Here is a 20572-nt window from a genome sequence, read left to right as displayed (position 1 = left end):
GATTTTTTTTTAAGATTTTACTTATTTATTCGACACAGACAGAATGAGAGAGGGAACACAAACAGGGGGAGTGGGAGAAAGAGAAGCAGGCTTCCCGCTGAGCAGGGAACCCGATGTGGGACTCGATCCTAGGACCCTGGGATCATGACCTGAGCCAAAGGCAGACGCTTAATAACTGAGCCACCCAGGCGCTCCTCCTTATGATTTTCTTATCAACAATTTTTTTCTTCAGATTTATGAAAAAGAATACAGTATATACTACATATAGCATACAAAATACATGATCATCAACTTTATGTTATCATTAAGGCTCTGGTCAACAATACGTTATTAGTAGTTAAGTTTGGGGAAAGTGGGAAAGTCAAAGTTATACATAGATTTTCAACTGTGGGGGGAAGGGTCAGCACCCCAACCCTCATGATGTTCCAGGATTGTCTGTATAAAGAATATCTGCTTCTTGTGGTAGGCTTTTCATCAGCTCTCTGGAAATGAAGTCCCAAGAATAAAGTCTTATAAGTTGCAAATTTGGGACAAGACTGTACAAAAAAGTCCCCAACATCCAGGAACCTGGGGATTCAACACTATTGAATCTTTGTATCAAATGACTGTTATTGGCTAACAGGGTTTGAAAACTTTTTTTAAGTGATCTCTATGCTCAACGTAGGGCTCAAACTCATGATCCTGAAATCAAGAGTCGCATTGTCTACTGATGGAGGCAGCCAGGCGCCCGGGTTTGAATTTTTATTGTTGCCCCTGAATCATGAATAAGCACAGCTACATTAAGTAGTGACTTCTCCTCGACTTCTGGGGAGGAAGGTGTGCTCTTTCAGGGGTAAGGCTTCCAAGTTTTTGCCTTTCTCCATTAAAAGCCCTGAACCTTATTCTAGGTTTTCAGTATACTTGACCTTGACGATCCTCCATACCCAAATTCACTTGGCCATCACAAGCCAGTCACTGAAGTTTGAGGGGAGTCTCTTTTTGGAAATATTCTGCCACCAGTAATGTCATGTTAAAGGATTTCTAATATAAGTTGCTGGATTTCAGGCATACATGCAGAGTCACCCTTCTCTTAACAGATTCCAGAAATTCAGCATTTGTTGGGTCATTGTATGGTTTTGACTCCTCATCATCTAAACACAAGCTGTTGCTGAAACTGTTGTAAGCAAAATCTGAACATCTTGTGGCTGATTTTCTCCATAGATGTACTGAGACTGCCTACGAAAGGAATGCCCCACTCTGTCCCCTCTACATGCAAATGACTTTAATTTGTCATCACTCAAAGTTCTTGTAGCTTCATTTAGAGGGACAGTCCCATGTTCCCTTGTCTCTTTGAAAAGGTCACTCCCAATTTTTCCAGTTGAAGTTTGAATTACATGTGATCCTCTGCACTTGTGTTCACTTTCGTAGACCCTTACAGTCAGTGATGTGGTGGTGAGCACCTCAGCCAAGGGAATATATCTCTAAGAGCAGGAAACCTTCGCGGTGGTGTGCATGCGCTTTTAAAGACTGTAACTGTAGGCCTGTCGCATTTGGAAGATTTGCCTTTCATTTCATTTTTAACTAATTCTGCCCAGGCCAATTTATTTCTTGATACATCATCACTTTGGTTGTTTTCAGGTTTCTTATTTTTAGTCTTCACTTTTTTTTTTGTTTTTTTAAGTAGACTCCATGCCCAGTGTGGAGCCCAGTGTGGGGCTCAAACTCACAACACTGAGATCAAGACTTGAGCTGAGATCAAGAGTCTGATGCTTGACCAACTAAGCCACCCGGGTGCTCCAGGTCTTTACCCTCTTATTACATTCTATAAATTCTGGGGGCCCTGGCTGGCTTACTCAGTAGAACATGTGACTCTTGACTTCAGGGTCTTGCTTTCAAGCTCCACTTTGGGTGTGAAGCCTACTTAAGAAAAAAAAATTCTGGGTGCCTGGGTGGCTCAGTGGTTAAGCCGCTGCCTTCGGCTCAGGTCATGATCTCAGGGTCCTGGGATCGAGTCCCGCATCGGGCTCACTGCTCGGCGGGGAGCCTGCTTCCTCCTCTCTCTCTCTCTCTCTCTGCCTGCCTCTCTGCCTACTTGTGGTTTCTCTCTGTCAAATAAATAAATAAAATCTTTAAAAAAAAAAAAAAAAAAAAAAAATTCTGCAAATCTTGTGTGTTGTGGTGGGGGGGCTTGGCCCTGTAGACGTCCTCTCTTACCCTCCAGCCCTCTCTAGCCAACTCCTCCAATCTTATCGTTTCTTTCTTTTTTTAACTCCCTCCCTCCTGTGTGGGTCTGCATGCCTATTTTTTCCTACTTTTTAGTTTGAATGAATTTACTAAAATTTTTGCTTACCATTGCTGTTTGCTTCCTCACTTCTTCCTCTCAGATTCATTTTTCTCTTAGTGCTGATCTACCCTCCTTTATATTTACTTCACAGTAAGTCTCTAAATGTTAAACTTCCGGAGTCCACTCCCAACTGAAAAAGTCTTTTTCTTTTCTTTCTTTCTTTCTTTTTTTTTTTTTTAAAGATTTTATTTATTTATTTGACAGACAGAGATCACAAGTAGGCAGAGAGGCAGGCAGAGAGAGAGAGAAGAGGAAGCAGGCTCGATGTGGGGCTCGATCCCAGGACACTGGGATCATGACCTGGGCTGAAGGCAGAGGCTTTAACCCACTGAGCCACCCAGGCGCCCCAAGTCTTTCTATTTTCATGCTTGAATCATGTTTGGGCTGTGTACGTAATTCTAGATTCAAAGAGATTTTTCCTCTTGGGGCATCTGGTGAGTTCAGTTGGTAGAGCATGCAACTCTTGATCTTGGGGTTGTGAGTTCGAGCCCCAGATTGGGCATAGAGCCTCTTTAAAAATATGTTAAAAAATAAAAAATAAAGGCCACTTTTCATTAAAAAAAAAGAGAGAGAGAGATTTTTCCTCTGAACTTTAAAAATTCTCTCCCTTCTTTTTTCTTGCCTCTGCTTTTCAGTGAGAGACTTCCTGTCAAAACAATGGTCATAACTTTTTAGTTCATCTCCCCCCACACCCACTGGAAATTGCCAGGGTTTCCTTCATTCCTGGCATCTACCACTGTCACAATAGATCTGCATGTTGCTTTTATAAAAAGATCCTGATTGGCATTTGAAGGGTTCATGGTTTTTTCTTCCTGGCACATTTCCCTCTTTTATTTATTTGAGTAAAACTTCCTCTCACAATTACAGATCCATATCCCTGATGAACACAGATGCAAAAATTCTCATCAAGATGCTAGCCAGTAGGATCCACAGTACTTTAAGAAGATTATTCACCACGACCAGGTGGGATTTATTCCTGGGCTGCAAGAGTGGTTCAACATCTACAACTCAATCAATGTGATGCACTATATTAATAAAGAATGGACAAGAACTGTATGATCTTCTCAATAGAAGCAGAAAAAGCAGTTAGTACAGCATCCTTTCTTGATTACAACTCTCCACAGTGTAGAGATAGAGGGAATATACCTCAATATCATAAAAGCCATACACAAAAAACCCACAGCAAGTATCATTCTCAATGGGGAAAAACTGAGAGCTTCTCCCCTAAGTTCAGGAACAGGACAGGGATGTCCACTATCACCACTGCTGTTCAACATAGTATTAGAAGTCCTAGCATCAGAAATCAGACAATGAAAAGAAATAAAAGGCATCCAAATCAGCAAAGAAAAAGTTGAACTCTCACTCTTTGAAGATGACATGATACCTTATGTGGAAAAACCAAGAGACTCCACCCCAGCATTACTAGAACTCATAGGAATTCAGAAAAATGGCAGGATATAGAATCAGTTGCATTTCTGTACACTAACAATGAGACAGAAAAAAGAGCAATTAAGGAACCAATCCTATTTCACCAAAAACTGTAAGATACCTGGGAATAAACCTAACCAAACATGTAAAGGATCTGTACTCTGAAAACTACAGAACACTTATGAAAGAAATTGAAGAAGACACAAAGAAATGGAAAAACATTCCATGCTCCTGGATTGGAAGAACAAATATTGTTAAAATGTCTATGCTTCCCAGAGCAATCTACACATTCAATACAATCCCTAGCAACATACCATCGACATTTTCACAGAGCTGGAACAAATAATCCTAAAACTTGTATGGAACCATAAAGACCCCAAATAGGTAAAAGAAGGTTGAAATAAAAATCCAAAGCTGGTGGCATCACAGTTCTGGACTTCAAGCTCTATTTACAAAGCTGTGATCATCAAGACAGTATGGTACTGGCACAAAAACAGACACATAGATCAGTGTAACAGAACAGAGAAGCCAGAAATGAATCCTCAACTCTATGGTCAACTTATCTTTGACAAAGCAGGAAAGAATATCCAATGGGAAAAAAACAGTCTCTTCAACAAACGGTGTTGAGATGACTGGACCGCCACATGCAGAAGAATGAAACTGGACCATTTTCTTACACCACACACAAAAATAGACTTAAAATGGATGAAAGACCTAAATGTGAGACAGGAATCCATCAAAATCCTAGAGGAGAGCATAGGCAGCAACCTCTGTGATCTTGGCTGCTGCAACTTCTTGTTAGACATGTCTCCAAAGGCAAGGGACATGAAGGCAAAAATGAACTATTAGGACTTCATCAGGATAAAAAGCTTTGCACAACAAAGGAAACAGTCGACAAAACCAAAAGGCAACCAACAGAATGGGAGAAAATATTTGCAAATGTCTTATCAGATAAATGGCTAGTATCCAAAAATCTGTAAAGAATTTGTTAAACTCAACACCCAAAGAACAAATAATCCAATAAAGAAATGGGCAGAAGACATTTCTCCAAAGAAGATGTACAAATGGTCAATAGATGCATGAAAAAACACTCAATGTCACTTGGCATCAGGGAAGTACAAATCAAAACCCCCTGAGATACCACCTCACACGTCAGAATAGCTAAAATTAACAAGTTAGGAAACAACAAATGTTGGAGAGGATATGAAGAAAGGGGAATCCTCTTACGTTGTTGATAGGAATGCAAGTTGGTGCAGCTACTCTGGAAAACAGTATGGAGGTTCCCCAAAAAGTTGGAAACAGAGCTACCCTACGACCCAACAATTGCACTACTGGGTATTTACCCCAAAGATACAAATGTAGTGATCTGAAGGGGCACCTGCACCCCAATGTTTATAGCATCAATGTCCACAATAGCCAAACTGTGGAAAGAGCCCAGATGTCCATCAACAGATGAATGGATAAAGAAGATGTGGTGTGTATATACAATGGAATACTACTCAGCCATCAAAAATGAAATCTTGCCATTTGCAATGACGTGGGTGGAACTAGAGGGTCTGTGCTAAGCAAAGTAAGTCAGTTAGAGAAAGACAATTATATTATTTCACTCATCTGTGGAATTTAAGAAATAGAGGATCATAAGGGAAGGGAGGGAAAAATAAAACAAGAAGACATCAGAGGGGGAAAGAAATAGTAAGAGACTCTGAAGTATAGGAAACAAACTGAGAGGAGCTCCCAGGTGGCACAGTCATTGAAGCATCTGCCTTCAGCTCAGTTTGTGATCCCAGGGTCCTGGAATGCGCCCCAACTTGGACTCTGCTGAGCTGGAGTTTGCTTCTCCCTCTCCCTCTGCCTGCCACTCCCCCTTCTTGCGCACTCTCTCTGTCAAACAAATAAATAAAATCTAGGGGAAAAAAAAAAAAAGCAAGGGAAACAAACTGAGGGTTGATGGAGAGGAGGGGAGGGGAGGGATTGGGGTAATTGGGTGATGGGCATTAAGGAGACCATGGGATGTAATGAGTACCGGGTGTTATATAAAACTGATGAATCACTGAACTCTACGTCTGAAACTAATACTACACTATAGTTGAGTTAATTGATTTAAAAAAATTAAATAAAAAAAATAAAAACTTCCTCTTATATTGTATTTTCTACTTCAGAGCTCTTAAAAAAAAAGATTTTATTTATGTATTTGAGAGGAAGAGAGAGTGAGGGGAAGGAGCAGAGGGAGAGGGAGAAGCAGAGTCCCCACTGAGCATGGAGGCCAACATGGGGCTCGCAACATGGGGCTAGATCCCAGGACCCTGGGATCATGACCTGAGCTGAAGGCAGACATTTAACCAATTAAGCCACCCAGCCACCCATCTACTTCAGAGCCCCTTTTTTCTTTTTAAGATTTTGTTTATTTATTTGACAGAGAGAGATCACAAGTAGGCAGAGAGGCAGGGGGAGAGAGAGAGGGAGAAGCAGGCTCCCTGCTGAGCAGAGAGCTTGATATGGGGCTCAATCCCAGGACCCTGAGATCATGACCTGAGCCTTAAGGCAGAGGCTTAAGCCACTGAACCACCCAGGTGCCCCTACTTCAGAACTCTTATTAGCTGATATTGCAAGTTTTAAATTGGTCCTCCATATATCTTAGATTTTCTTTTCAATAAATATTTTCCTTATTTTGTCTTGTACTGTGTGGTACAAAAACATCTTGCCCATTTTGGTTGCTCTGTTGAGGGGTTTTTGTTGTCTCATAATCATGCTCACGTTTTCCTATTTTCAACACGAAATATATAATGAACAATTATGTTTATATTTTGTCCTGTGCTGTGTGATACAAAAACATATTGCTCATTTTGGTTGTTCCGTTGGAGGGTTTTTGTTTCATAATCACGCTCAATTTTTCATATTTTGAATATGAAATGAGTACATGAATAATCATGTTCGCATTTTGCCTTGTACTGTGTGATATAAAAACAGTGTCCATTTGGGGTGTTCTATTGAGGGGTTTTTGTTGTTTTGTAGGCATGTTCAGTTTTTCAGTTTTTTTTTTTTTTTTTAAATGCATGTGTTATCCTTTGCCTCCAAGAATGTTATAATTATTCTGAAGACTTGTTCTTGCTCTATGAGCTATTTCACTGGGCAAAAGTTCTTCTCAACGCTGGATTTGATAGCTCTTTCAAGATGTTGATTTTCTTCTTGTGTTTGGTAATTGCTCCTTAGAAGCTCAGCTTTTATCTGAGATTTCCCGTGAGACCGTTTGTGCTCTCCATGTCTATGCTCCTTAACAAAAGGGGGATGCGACCAGTCTTGGTGTGATGGTGCTATGTTGTCAATAGCTGGCGGGGGGCATATCACGATGGCGGGTATTTGGGCTGCTCGTCTTCTGCAAACGGTGCTTCCCTTTCCTCTTCGGTGTCATCAGCCATCAGGACCACTGCTGTCCTTCCTTTCACCTAATGATCTCCTAACCACTGCTCTCACCCGGAGGCAGGTAATCTTGCTGGAGTTTCTCAGCCCCAGGAGACTAGAAGGGGGAGTGTGTGGCGTGGTTAACATGCTTGATGGTGCCTGTCGTGACATCCTGAGTCATTAGTGCCTTGTCGGTGACTTCTGAGCCCCAAAGCCCCCAGGTTCCACCCTCTTTGAGCCTGGATTGATTTCGGTGCTGTTTTGAACTCCTGTGGTGGTCAATCTATAGCTCTGCACATTTTGGGCTGTGGTTTTCTTCTCTGACCAGTTCCCACCTGCCAACGAGCTCTCGGAATTCTCAGGGTTCAGGCTCCACCGAGGGCTCTCCTTGTTGTCCAGGGTGATTATGAATTTATATTACTTTTTTTTTAAAAAAGATTTTATTTTTAAGTAATCTCCACACCCAACGTAGGGCTCGAATTTACCACCTTGAGATCAAGAGTCCTATGCTCTACTGACTGAGCCAGTCAGGTGCCCCTGTATTACTTATTTTTCTATCTTTTTTAAGTTTTCCCTTCTAACCAGCTGGGATGGGAAGGAAAGGCTGCAGCTTGTATTCCGTCTGTAATCTGGGACCGGAACCATCTCCCACTGGCCTCTCTCCACCATAACACCAGTGTTGGTGGCGGGCAGAATAATGGTCTCGTCCCTTCCTCCGGGAGGTCAGTGTTCTCATCCCGGGAAGCTGTGCAAATGTTATGCTAGATACCAAGGGAGAATTAAGAATCCAGATGTGGTTACAGTTGCCCAACAGCTCCACCTTACAATATGGAGATTGTCCTGGATTATCTGGGTGGGCTCTACGTCGTAATCACAAGGGTCTTTAAATGTGGAAGAGGGAGGAAGAAGAATTAGTGTCAGAGGGATTGATGTGATGAAAAACCCAACTGGTCACTGCTGGGGGTGAGGATAGAAAGGGGGCCAAGGAAGTGGGCAGCCCCTTTAAGCTGGAAAAGATAAGAAACAGATTTCTGGCCTAGAATCTCCAAAAATGAACATAGCCCTGCCCACACCTTTATTTTAGCCCAGTGAGATCCATTTTGGACTGCTGACCTTGAGAACTGTAAGATAACAAATGTGGACTGTATTAAGCAGCTAAGTTGGGTGTAATTTGTTACAGCAACAATAGGAAGTGAACACAATGTTGAAATGTGATTGTTGGTGTCTGTCCCTCTACCTCACTGCCAGCTTCTGGAGAACAAGAGCCATACTGTTGTCTCCTTTATTTACTGGGAATCCAGCACAGGATCTGAGACACAGTCAGGGCTTTGCCAATATTTGTGGAACGAATGAGGGAAGGAAAGGCTGTTCTCACTCTTTGACGTTCCACCCAGGCTCTGAGATTGCAAAGCAGTCACTGCCTTTCCCCTTCCCCAGGTCCTGGATACCCGAAGCCCTTTGATCTCACTTTTCTTGGTTTTCCTTGTCCCCCGCTGCAGGTCTTAGGCTAATGCACTTGCAGCTGGCTCCCCTGCTGGGGACCGTGGCCCTCTCCTCTCCAGCCCTGTGTGCAGCAAGAATTGGGATGGAAGACACGTGTCACATATGTACCCAACTTTGCCCACAGGGCTTCTGGGAAGTTATGCTGAAACGAATGTTTTCTTCCTCTCTGGGATCCTGCCTGCTTTCCTCTCTTCTCTCAGCTGCCTCCCTTCCTCTTCCCCCAGCCAGCTTCTGTACTTTGCCAAGCGGCTTGAATGAGGGACATAGCTTTTGGTTCATCTCTTCCTTTAACCACAAGGTTCCCATCTTCCTTGCAACACTTCTGAAACCTTCTCATATGGTCCCAGCAGTTTCCAGGAGAGACAATGAAAAGACTTAAAGGCACTTTCAGGCCACCTTGGGTTTACTACAATGCGGCTCAGGGACTCCCTCAGTTCATTTTCTGCAGAACTGCAAAATTCCCTAGGCTGGGCTTTCTGAGCAGTTGCTGGGTCACTGCGATACTGTTATTTTGTTGCTGCCTTCTCAGGCAGCCATTCTCAGGCCCTGGCTTCTCTCATCCTGAGCTGAGTTTGGCTTTTGCCTTCTGGCTTTCCCTTTGTGTGCCTTGTGTTCAGTCTCTCCTGGAACCAGGCTCTGATGGGCTCGCTTGGTCACGGTCTAACGCAGCGTTCTCATGCCAGACCTCCTGTAATGCTGCTGATTTGTTCCATATGTTTGATTCTGGTAACCGGGCCAATTCCTGGGCAGTCTTTTTTTTTTTTTTTTTTTTAAAGATTTTATTTATTTATTTGACAGAGAGAAATCACAAGTAGATGGAGAGGCAGGCAGAGAGAGAGAGAGAGGGAAGCAGGCTTTCAGCAGAGAGCCCGATGTGGGACTCGATCCCAGGACTCCGAGACCATGACCTGAGCCGAAGGCACCGGCTTAACCCACTGAGCCACCCAGGCGCCCCTCCTGGGCAGTCTTTTGCGGTTAGGTCTGGTAGCAGAGCCAAGAGAATCAATGTGTGGAAACTTACATAGTGAGATTGCTGCCTTTGACCACTGGGTCCTGGTGCCGTCTGTACCAGGCACAGAGATGCCGCTCAAGGGCAGACTCCTTAACACAACTCTATTTTTGTAGGTGATATTCACACCTCTTCATTCTTTTCCACTTGCCCCGTCCCCCCACCCCCCCACTCCATGAAGATACCTAGTTAATGAAACAAGTAGATCATCCAATTTCACCCTCCCTACAACTCAATTTCAGGTGTGAACTTTTCATTTTGTAGGAATCCTTAGGTCTCCATCATTGGATCTGCTGCAGGAGGCTGGGGCACTACAGAAGTGAGGTCCAGATCTAAGATGATGGCTTCTATTCTAACAATGAGCTGTTATTTCTGTTCCCCTGTGGACAACGGTCTAGGGGTCTGCATGCTCTGAAGGCATCAGAAACAAGCAGGACAGGACTCTGAGGTCTGTATTCTCTTGGTGGATGACTTTGTCTCTTTTTTTGAAGATTTTTTTGTTTATTTATTTGGCAGAGAGAAAGAGAGCACAAGCAGGGGGAGCAGCAGCAGAGGGAGAGGGAGAAGCAGAAAGGGAGAAGGAGAGAAAGAGCACCAGTAGGGGAGCAGGGAGCAGAAGGAGAGAGGCAATTTCAAGCAGACTCCCTCCAAGCCTAGCACGGAGCCCGAGGAGGGGCTGGATCTCAACCCCGAAATCACAACCTGAGGTGAAATCAAGAGTCAGACACTCAACCCACTGAGCCACCTGGGCGCTTCTGACTCTGTTATCCTTGTATGAGGACTCTTTCCTCCCTTCCAGAGCTGCACCCCTGCCGCCTAAGCTGGTAACGGGCTTGCCTTTCCTTAACGTCTTTGATCACAAGCATTTTGTAGAGGCAACCCCAGGGAAATTAAAGGTGTCATGGGTGCTACCAATGGCAGCTGCTTTCAATTCACTGCTCTCCTCACACAATTAACTTTGGGAGGTTTTAGTGGTTTGCCTGGAAGGTGCAGCTGAGCATTTCCGATTTTAGGACAGCTCATTGTCCTCAAACGACTGAACAACTCATTATTTTTATCATTAAAGTCAACTTATCACGTATTGCAAAAAAAAAAAATCCATATAGTCATGCTTATTTCTGTATTGTGCTCTACGGATCTAACCATTTTTGTCTACCTCTTTGTCAGTTTCATGCTCCCCTGGTTACTGCTGCTTTCTTTACAGGACATTTTGCTACTGCTAGGGCAAGGACCCTATTAGTGCCTCCTACTCTTTTTTTACCCTCAAAATGTTTTTTTTTTTAATTTTTTATTTTTTATAAACATATTTTTATCCCCAGGGGTACAGGTCTGTGAATCACCAGGTTTACACACTTCACAGCACTCACCAAAGCACATACCCTCCCCACCCTCAAAATGTTTTGGCTGTGCTCATGTGAGTCTTCCAGAGGAATTTCAGAATCAACTTGTTAAGTTCCAAAATCTCCACAACGGGATTTTGATGGAAATTGCATTAAATTGACATCATTAGAATATCAAATCTTCTCATCAGGAACATGTTGACTTTTCATTTATTTAGGTCATTGTTAATGTCTTTAAAGTTCTCTGGTTTTCTTCATATATTTCTCAAAATGTTCCAGGTATATACTTTTTTTTTTTCTTTCAGCCAATGGGATTTTTTTTTTGTTGTATTTTGTTTTTCCATTTCAGATGTTAATTCTTTTAAACAAGGTTTTGTCTTAGTCAAGGTTCCTATGGTAGCAATTTACAGAGATATTCTCTAAGGCAAAAAAAGGGGGGGCTGGGAATTCTTTGGAAGCTGGCCAAGGCTGCCTCTGCAGCCTGAGGGCAGAAGGGGGAGTGGGCCTCAGGAAGGGGCCTGGAAACAAGAACTGCTTAGTTTCTCTGTGTTGCTTTTCAGTAGATGTTTTCCTCTCCCTCTATAGTTTATAGCTTTCTTTGCTGCTCTCTTTGTACCGCTCCATATTTCTGGTAAGCAAGGTGATATAGAGCAAATCTGGCTACAGGGTCTATCCATGTGAATGGAGCATTTCTCAGCATCTGCGGCTGGATCGACTCCTGACACGGATTTCAAAGCTCTGTAACGTCAGGAATTTGAAAACAAATTGTCTCTTCTCGCCTAAGAGGGTTAGAGTTGGCAGAAATGGTGTGGGAGAACCCTCCCTTCCTAGTTCCAGATGACTGATAAGCAGGGACTGACAATCATCACTGCTCTGGGATTAATAATTCAACAAAAATATATTGAGCCCGTACTGCTTTGCTGGTCACCATGTGCTTCCGCTTCATTTTGGCTCAGATCGCGTAGTATCCCATAAACACTGAACTGTGTGGTTTAGGGACATAAATTGCCATTTCAAATATTTTGGCTGTAGAAAATAAGATCCTTCCAATTTTGTAATTTGAGATAAAGATAACTATATTGCCACTCTAAACTGGCATATGATTCATTTTGATTTCTCTCTGTAGAAAAGGCACTTATTAAAAAACAAAAATGAAAACTTTCCTTGAAAATAAAATTCTGCTACAAGACCTTTTTTTTTTTTTTTTTTGCCTGGTAGAGGGCTTTATTTCACTGCAGGAGTGGGAGGGAGAACCTGGACAGAGGGCAGCAGGCAGGATGCGGGCGGGGGGTTGATCCTTGGGACAGGGACTGGGTTGGGAAAGCGCTACCACCAAGCCTGCTGGGAAGGAGAAACTACCTTTTTCTTTCCCTAATTTAGTTCCGTAGTTGACATCCGTTTTTTGACTGGGAGCCAGGTGAAAGGTACAATGGGAACTTGGAGCCAGGAAACTGGCAGTCTTGACTAAACTGGTTACTAATTGAACGACCTTCGCAGGTAACCTAGCCTCTGTGAAACCGCTTTCTCATTTTCAAACCGGCATAACAATTCTTAGATTCAGGGGTTATGGAAGGAAACACAAAAAGCAAAGGCCTGGACACACGTGACACATTACCCATCACAGTGGGAGTCTGACACTAGCGAAGGACAAAGATTTGGAGGGACATTAGGTAATAGTGTCCGGGTAACTCCAGAGGTGTATCTTGGCAAGCCCCAGCTCTTCCAGCAAACACCAAAAAACTTCACATGGCGAACGCGTTCTTCTTCGTTCGCTCTGGCCGAGTCCTTTCCTCACAGAGAAAACTCCATTTCCCCAAACTGTGCTTCCACGCCCAGTCTGCAAACAAGAAGTCAGGTTTTCCTCCCAGGCCTCGAGGGGCTCTGGAGAGCCGAGCAGCAGACCCACGCTGAGCGAGGCCCACAAATGGGGCGGGAGTGGTGGGGGCCGGGACGGCGGGCTGGAGTCCCGGCCCCAGCGGGCCCAACTGCCGAGGGACCGCCCCGTTCGCACCAATCTGTCCCCGCCTCTGTCGGACACGTAAGCACGACTGAGACCGTGGCTTCCGGCAGCTCCGGTGTGCTTTCCGGTTGTCCCGCCTACCAGACTTCCTTCCGGGGCGGGACTTCCTGGTCATTATTGATAGATGCCGGACAGCAGAGCTGGTGGGAGGAGCACGCAGAAGGTCAGTGTGGGTGGCCAGACCTTACGCTTCTCGAAAGGGTACCTGGGAGGACGCTCTTCCTCGCCCTGTTTCTTACTTTTTTCTCCCCGCGAGTCCTCGGTTTGCGCGGACGTCCTGGGATTTTGGTACCACCACCCACTTGAGGCTCTTCCGCTTCCTCTTTTCCCAGGCTCCGCCCCCAGCGTCCCGTGGCCATGACGACCGCCCAGCGGGACTCCCTAGTGTGGAGGCTCGCGGGGCTGCTGCGTGATTCCGGTGAGTGGGTACACGGTTGATCTGGGGCTGCGGCAAGGTGGGGATGCATCCTGCCTTCCAGAGACACTCTCGCCTTAGAAGTCATAGAGTTACAGCTGTTTAAGCTAGGAGGGTTTTGGCGTCAATTTTTTTTTAAATTTATTTTATTTTTTTTTACTCCTCTGAAGTTTATTCTTTGGTGCCCTTGCTTACAGGGTCCTTTGTTTTTGACATTTCAGACCTTAGCCATCCTTCGAGACCCAACTCCAGTACCACTTCCTCAACGCGTTCTCTGATGCTCTAAGAGGAAAGTGATCTTTACTTGGCTGTAAATCTCTGGAGACTTGGGACTGGCATAATCATTGCTCTAGTGGCAAAACCCTTAGTAGAGTTAAAAGCACGAGATTTGGAGTCAGATGCACTTGGCTTGGAATCCCAACTCTTTCAAACGCGGCAAAGTTGTTTAAGTTTTCTGAGCTTCAGTTTTCCACAGCAGGAACATGGCATAAAGATTGTACTTAACTCAAACGGTTGTTGTGGGGGGTTAATCTTAACCCGCGTGAAGGGCTTGGGACAATGTTTGCATACTATGTAAGGGCTGAAAACTGGTAGCTGTTGTTACTACAGTTTCTTCTTTCAGTTCCTGGGCACAATGGAGCCACACTGGTTGTTCAATGTGTGGTTGACATTCGTTGTGGTAAAGCAAGCCTTGATTTGAGATCAGACAGAAGTAACAACTTACTGCCATTTATATCAGCTCAATTAGTGTTCTTCTCCAAGCCCCAGTTTCCATCTCTTTAAGGGGTGGTCAGTAGTGCCTCTCTTTAGGAGATTCCGGTGAAGTTTAAATGAGGTTAAAAAGTTATCTGCCACATACCACCTGATTAATGTTAGCCACTTGCCCGCTGCCTGTACTTGCATTGGTGGTGCCTGTGAAATCTCTCTTTAGAGCGGTTTTACCCTCTGACTTGTTTTATTAACTGTGTACATGTTTTATCCCTTCTATACTAGGAGGCTCTTTGAGGGTGAGAAGAGTCTTTGAACCCTGTCTGCGTCTAGCCTTAGTGTCTAGTATCTGAACATCTTTCATGTGAGGTTGCAGGATTTATCAGTTCATTCAGCACAAATCTGATCTGGTGTTCCAGGGTTAGGGATGATGGTGTGTGTGTGTGTGTGTGTGTGTGAGACTATAAGAGGTAGCAAGAGATTTTAATGGTGCTGGCATAGTTTTGTATCTTGATTGTGATGTTGGTTACAGGAATCCACGCCAATGCCAGACAAGTAGCAGAGAACTATAGGTACAGACTGTTTCAGTTTCCTGACTTTGATATTGTGTCATGTTTACATAAAATGTTTACATAAAATGTAAACATTGGGGGAAACTGGGTGGAGAATTTAGGGTACCTCTCTGTAATATTTTTGTAACATGTTTTGACTCTATCCTTGTTTTTTAAAAAAAAAAAAGTTAAAAAAATATTTCTCCATGCCTACCTCATAGCTATACTTCTTAGGTGCAGTGATTGGTACCAAGGTGATCAAAAGATGTCCTCAAAGATGACAGTCTTATTAGAGAGAGCAGTTTTAACATGAGGATGGTGAATAATGCTTCAGTGCTATAACGAGTGGTTCTTTTCTCTATGACATGCATTTTGGGATGGTTAGAAAATTTCTGTAAGTGTGCATATTACTTTTGCAATCAGAGAAGTAAAGATGAAACACGTGGGACACTTGGCTGGTTCAGCGGTGAAACACGCAAGTCTTGATCTTGAACGTGGGCTCGAGTCCCACGTTGGGTGCAGAATTTACTTAAAAAAAAAAAAAAGTGAAATGCCCAACCAGCTTTTATGTAAAGTGAGTGATTATAGTATAAAAGGGCAGCTGTGTCACGCACTGAGAAGCCTTTCTAGAGGAGGAAGGTCTCAACTGGGCAGAGTGGAAGGGAATGTGTCAGAAAATGAGGAATCTGTAAACCCAGCCTACTGTTCCCAGCACCTTGAATAGACCAGACTCTCTTGAGCAGATGGTGAAAGAAAATTTGAAAAAGTTGGTTGGCTGTAGCAAACACAAACTCCTGTCATCAGACTGAAGAGTTAGGATTTTTGTGAAGCTGGAGGTGAGCTGTGGAAGACTGTTGAGCAAGGAGGAGAGAGAATGACCCCAGCAGTAGGAGCTCTACAATATGGATTGGGAGTGGGTGTATCCCAGGGTCACAGAGTCTCAGAATAAAGGGAAAGACTCCTTTGTTGGGGTGCCTGGGTGGCTCAGTGGGTTAAAGCCTCTGCCTTCGGCTTAGGTCATGATCTCAGGGTCCTGGGATCGAGCCTTACATCGGGCTCTCTACTCGGCGGGGAGGGAGTCTGCTTCCTCCTGTCTCTCTGCCTACTTGTGATCTCTGTCTGTCAAATAAATAAATAAAATCTTAAAAAAAAAAAAAAAAGACTCCTTTGTCATGTTCTCCTTATTGTCTCCGCCTTTCCCTGCAGGTGACGTGGTCTTGTCCGGCTGTTCCACCCTGAGCTTGTTGACCGCCACCCTGCAACAGCTGAACCATGTATTCGAGCTGCATCTGGGGCCATGGGGCCCTGGCCAGACAGGCTTTGTGGCTCTGCCCTCTCACCCCGCCGACTCCCCTGTCATCCTCCAGCTTCAGTTCCTCTTTGATGTGCTGCAGAAAACTCTTTCCCTTAAGGTCCTGCAGTGGGAGCAGTGTAGGGTGTGGGAAGAGCCCAAGAGCTGGGGGTGGGGAGGGGCAAGGGCACGAGAAGTCTGCAGGGCCCAGATCAAGAAGGTGTGAGAGCTGTGTGTGGCTGTGTGAGGGTGGAGACCAAGGAAAGGAGGTGTGTGGCCTCGGTGACATGAGGTTTTTTTCTTTTAGCTGGTCCACATCCCTGGTTCTTCCCTCCCTGGGCCCATCAAGATTTTTCCCTTCAAGTCCCTTCGGCAGCTGGAGGTATGGAGTATTGGGGGATGCCGGCATGCAAAGCCCTGTTTGAGACAACGTTTTGGGAATGGGAAGAAGGGCCCCCCTTTGGTGGGTGGGCCAGGCCTGAGTGTGTCCACTGCTCTGCAGTAGCACAGCATCTTTTCTTTCATTTAACACTGCCTTCAACCATGGTTGGCTTTGTCATCTTTTCCCTCCCCGTAAAAGGAGGAAGTGAGGTGAAGCCTCTGTCTTTTGTGAAATTCTGTCTGTCTCCCTCTCTCTTTCCTCTCTCCCTCCCTCCCCCTCAGCTCCGAGGTGTTCCTCTTCATTGCCTCCGTGGCCTCTGTGGCATCTACTCCCAGCTAGAGACCCTGATTTGCAGCAGGAGCATCCAGGCCCTGGAGGTAAGGAGGATAAGGGCTGGGCCCAGATCCCCGTTCTTAGGGACGACGTAGAGGACCACACTCTGCTGTTCCTCTGTAGGGAACGTTCCCTCTGCAGCCTTCCCCGCCTCCCATGTCCCTTTGGACAGTGTTCTTGCCCCCTCTGTGGCGCTGCCGGAGTGCTGTGTACTTGTCTGTATGTTTATGGTCACACTTAAATCTTATATTCAGTATTCTCGTGTCCATCTCCATTTTCCCCACAGCAGACTCCTGAGGGCAGGGCCCTGGGTTTGCTTTCAGTCTGTCTCTGCAGGCCAAGTTTAGTATGTAAAGAATGAATGAATGGCTGGGGGACAATGGCTTGGAATGGGGAAGAGGGGACAGTGGAGGTAATGGAGCACCCTATCTCAGGAGCTCCTCTCCGCCTGCGGTGGTGACCTGTGCTCTGCCCTGCCCTGGTTGGCTCTGCTGTCTGCCAACTTCAGCTACAATGCACTGACTTCCTTAGACAGCTCCCTGGTGAGTGCCTCAGAGGGAAGGGGGTTTGGGGAAAGACGGAGGAGGCCCTTAGCAGGGAGGGCCAGCTGGCTACCTGGAGGTATCCGATTGTCTGCTGTCCACCCTCCCCCCACCCACCCTAGCGTCTCTTGTCAGCTCTGCGCTTCCTGAATCTGAGCCACAATCAAGTCCAGGACTGCGAGGGCTTCCTGATGGTGAGTGTGAGTAGACTGCTTGTAGCTGGCGCTGGGGCTCTGATCATTCCACTCTGAACATCTCTCCTGGACCTGGTTTTGCTCCCACCTTACTCCCCTCCCTCACCCTCTCCCAGGTGGGGCTACATCCTGGAAGCCATACTCCTTGGGGACTCAGGCGGGAGCATAAGAGAAGCCAGCATTCAAATCTCAACTCCTAATCCTTGTGTGATTTGGGGCAAACTAAACTGGGGCCCTCTTAACTTGTCAAGCAGGGCTCCTAGCTAGGAGTACCTGCTCTTATAGTATTAGAGCGGTCATGGAGATTGTGTCATGTTACTTAGCCTGGCATCTAGCTCAGGAAAGGTAGCTTGGGGATGATGGTGAGGAACCTTCTCCCAGGTCTCGCTCTTAGGTCTCACAGTTACTGTGGTGAAAACAGATTTTAGTCACACGCTAGTGCAGTAGTAATAAGGCATCAGGGTATGTAATCAGTAGTAAAAACATTTTAATTTGTAACAAACTTTAGGATGAATGAATCTCAGATTCGATTTGTGCAGAGATTGCTGGATGTTTTAAAGGCAGAGTGAGGGAGTGGGCGTGAGAAGGCAGGGGCTTAAGCAGGTTCTCTCCTTCACGGAACTATTCCGTTTTCTCTGGAGTCAAGGAAGTGGAAATTTACAAAAAGCAGGAAGGGGGTGTTGGTCCATATGAAATCCATCTGGGTTTGCTAACTGGCGCTTTCCAGAGTTAGCCTCCTACCTTCCCACAGAGGCTGGGAGACAGGGGCTCTGTCTTCAGCAGTTGGCTGGAACAAACTGAATTCTCCTGACAGCCTGGGTTATTCTAGGGGGGAAGGTAAGGGGCTGGAGTTGTCCTCCCAAGGATATGATCCTGAGCTATTAGGAACTGTTCTAGGATTTGTTTGACTCTGTTGACTTTGGGGGGCTGGAGGATGGGATGAACTCATTTGTGCAGAGAATATATAGTCTTTTGGGGCCAAAGTTGAAAAGGCCTACTTGAAAAGAAGGCTACTTTTTAGGCCTACTTGAAAAGAAGGCTCAGAGAAGCCTGGCTCGAGTCTGGTCAAGGAGAAAATCTTTGTCACCACCCCCTCTCAGGACTTGTCTGAGCTCTACCACCTGGACATCTCCTATAACCACCTGCATTTGGTGCCAAGAATGGGACCCTCGAGTGCTGCCCTGGGGACCCTGATACTGCGAGGCAATGAGCTCCGGAGCCTGCAGGGTGAGTGGGTAGTTTGGGGAAGGAGGTGGGGGGCCAGGGAGTAGGAGAGGGTGGGGCGAGTGTGAAGGGGTAGAGGGGCAGTGTAAGACTCAGCCTGGGACCCTCATGCCTCCAGAGCCTCAGGTGGGCTTGCGGGTAGGTCTGAGGTGCCCCGGCTGGTCTTTCTGCTCTACCCTCCATCAGCACCGCCCCCCTCCCATGCCCTTCCTGCTCACCACCACCCTAGGCCTGGAGCAGCTGAGGAGCTTGCGGCACCTGGATGTGGCGTACAACCTTCTGGAAGGCCACAGGGAGCTGACGCCTCTGTGGCTGCTGGCTGAGCTCCGCAAGGTGTGTCCTGAGCCCTTCCAGGACCTTCTGGGACCCGGGAGCCAGCTTGGGACCTCTCCCTGCCTCCCAGGCTGATTTGGTGAGTGCCCTTCCTCACGGCCCATCTCAGTCTCCTCTTCTGCCCTTCAGCTCTACCTGGAGGGGAACCCTCTGTGGTTCCACCCCGCGCATCGAGCAGCCACTGCCCAGTACTTGTCACCCCGCGCCAGGGATGCTGCGGCCGGCGTGAGCTGTCTTCTGTTCGCTCTGCCTTCCTTGTCCTGCCTGTCCTGCCCCCTGTCCCCTCCTCCACCCCCCCCAACCCCAGCCCTGGGGGAGGGGCCACAGCCCAGGACCCCCGCTTGTTCAGCGGCTCCCTCCCGCTGGTCCCTGTGGGGCAGGGAGGGCCCCCCTGGGTGGGCGGGCAGGTACTCGGCCACCGACTCGGCCCCTTCCCTTTTATCTTTGCCCAGTTCCTTCTTGATGGGAAAGTCTTGTCATTGACTGACTTGCAGGTTAGTGTGCTGGGAGCACCGGGAGTAAGCCATCCAGGACCGATTTGGGAGGACATGACGGGGTGTGAGGGTGGGGGTCTCTCCGGGTAGCTACAGAGTAGGGCCCCTCCCTCAGCTAGCCTGGTGGGCCGAGGTGCAGCTCTGGCTCCAGCCCTGCTCTCCTTCCTGTTGTCGCTTGCCAGACCTCTACCTCTTCGGGGCTTGGCTCCTCTGCCCCACCTGTGCCCTGGTCAGCGGGGAGTACTGTTGAAACCTCAGGTGGCCCTGACTTGAGTGACAGCATCTCCTCAGGGGGTGTGGTAGCCCAGCATCTGCCCCGGAAGGTTAAGGTAAACAGTGTTCTGGACCGCCTTTTGCCTGGGCTCAGGTCCCTTTTTGGGGGCTCTGGGTTGTGGATGGGCTGGGAATAGAAAGGCCTCATCCTTGCTTGTGAGTGGGGCTTTCTGAGTAAAGTTGGGTATGTGGCCAGAGACAGCGGGGCAGGGGGCCCAGTTCTAGACCATCTGTCCTGCGTCCGCCTTCAGAGCCGAGTCCGTGTGAGGCGAGCAAGCATCTCGGAACCCAGTGATACCGACCCAGAGCCCCGGACTCTGGACCCCTCCCCGGCTGGTAAGTCAGTGGCAGCCCCAGCTGTCCTTGCCCTACTCTTGTCTTTTTTTTTTTTTTAGATTTGATTTATTTGGCAGAGAGAGATACAGCAAGAGAGGGAACACAAGCAGGGGGAGTGGGAGTAGGAGAGGGAAAAGCAGACTTCCCGGTGAGTGGGGAGCTTAATGTGGGGGGTTCGATCCTAGGACCCCAGGATCATGTTCTGAGTGGAAGGCAGACACTTAAGGAAAGAGCCACCCAGGTGCCCTGCCCTAGTCTTGTCTTAAGGCTCCCGCCCCAGTCTGCTGGGTAGGAGGGATTCTGTTTGAGCTGGAGCAGAGCATTGCAGAGGGTCTCTTAGGCTTTCCTCCTTCTTTCTAGTTTAAGGAAAAAAGAGACCCTGGGCAGCATTTTCCAAAGTGTTTTTCCAGGAACTTGAATTGTATGGGATGTAGAAAGGTCACTTGCTGAAAAGGTTGCGTGGGAAAGGCTGGG

The 20572-nt window shown here is 46.6% G+C and overlaps 1 protein-coding gene and 1 pseudogene across 7 annotated transcripts in view; one reads left to right on the top strand and one right to left on the bottom strand.

The window, feature by feature from the left end:
- Positions 1-1009: 1009 nt before the first annotated feature.
- LOC131827962 (UBX domain-containing protein 2B-like) lies at positions 1010-13381 on the bottom strand (annotated as a pseudogene).
- The window catches only part of STK11IP (serine/threonine kinase 11 interacting protein), a 21639-nt gene continuing 14169 nt past the window's right edge, over positions 13103-20572 (top strand). For 6 of the 7 annotated variants that reach the window (XR_009352009.1, XR_009352008.1, XR_009352007.1 and 3 more), the window contains exons 1-13: positions 13103-13185; positions 13355-13440; positions 15903-16108; positions 16295-16369; positions 16651-16746; positions 17137-17244; positions 17367-17438; positions 18539-18665; positions 18892-18995; positions 19125-19220; positions 19448-19489; positions 19672-19818; positions 20014-20098. Coding sequence is in view for 2 of the 7 variants with exons in the window: in XM_059167933.1 (XP_059023916.1) it covers positions 13380-13440; positions 15903-16108; positions 16295-16369; positions 16651-16746; positions 17137-17244; positions 17367-17438; positions 18539-18665; positions 18892-18995; positions 19125-19220; positions 19448-19489; positions 19672-19818; positions 20014-20098 (1219 nt within the window). In the remaining 5 variants the exon portion in view is untranslated. The other variant, XM_059167934.1, reaches the window with a different exon arrangement.

The sequence above is a fragment of the Mustela lutreola genome, chromosome 3 (assembly GCF_030435805.1).
Source record: "Mustela lutreola isolate mMusLut2 chromosome 3, mMusLut2.pri, whole genome shotgun sequence".
Classification (NCBI taxonomy): domain Eukaryota; kingdom Metazoa; phylum Chordata; class Mammalia; order Carnivora; family Mustelidae; genus Mustela; species Mustela lutreola.
Note: the sequence above shows the minus strand (reverse complement) of the source record. Positions and strands in the feature narration are given on the sequence as shown.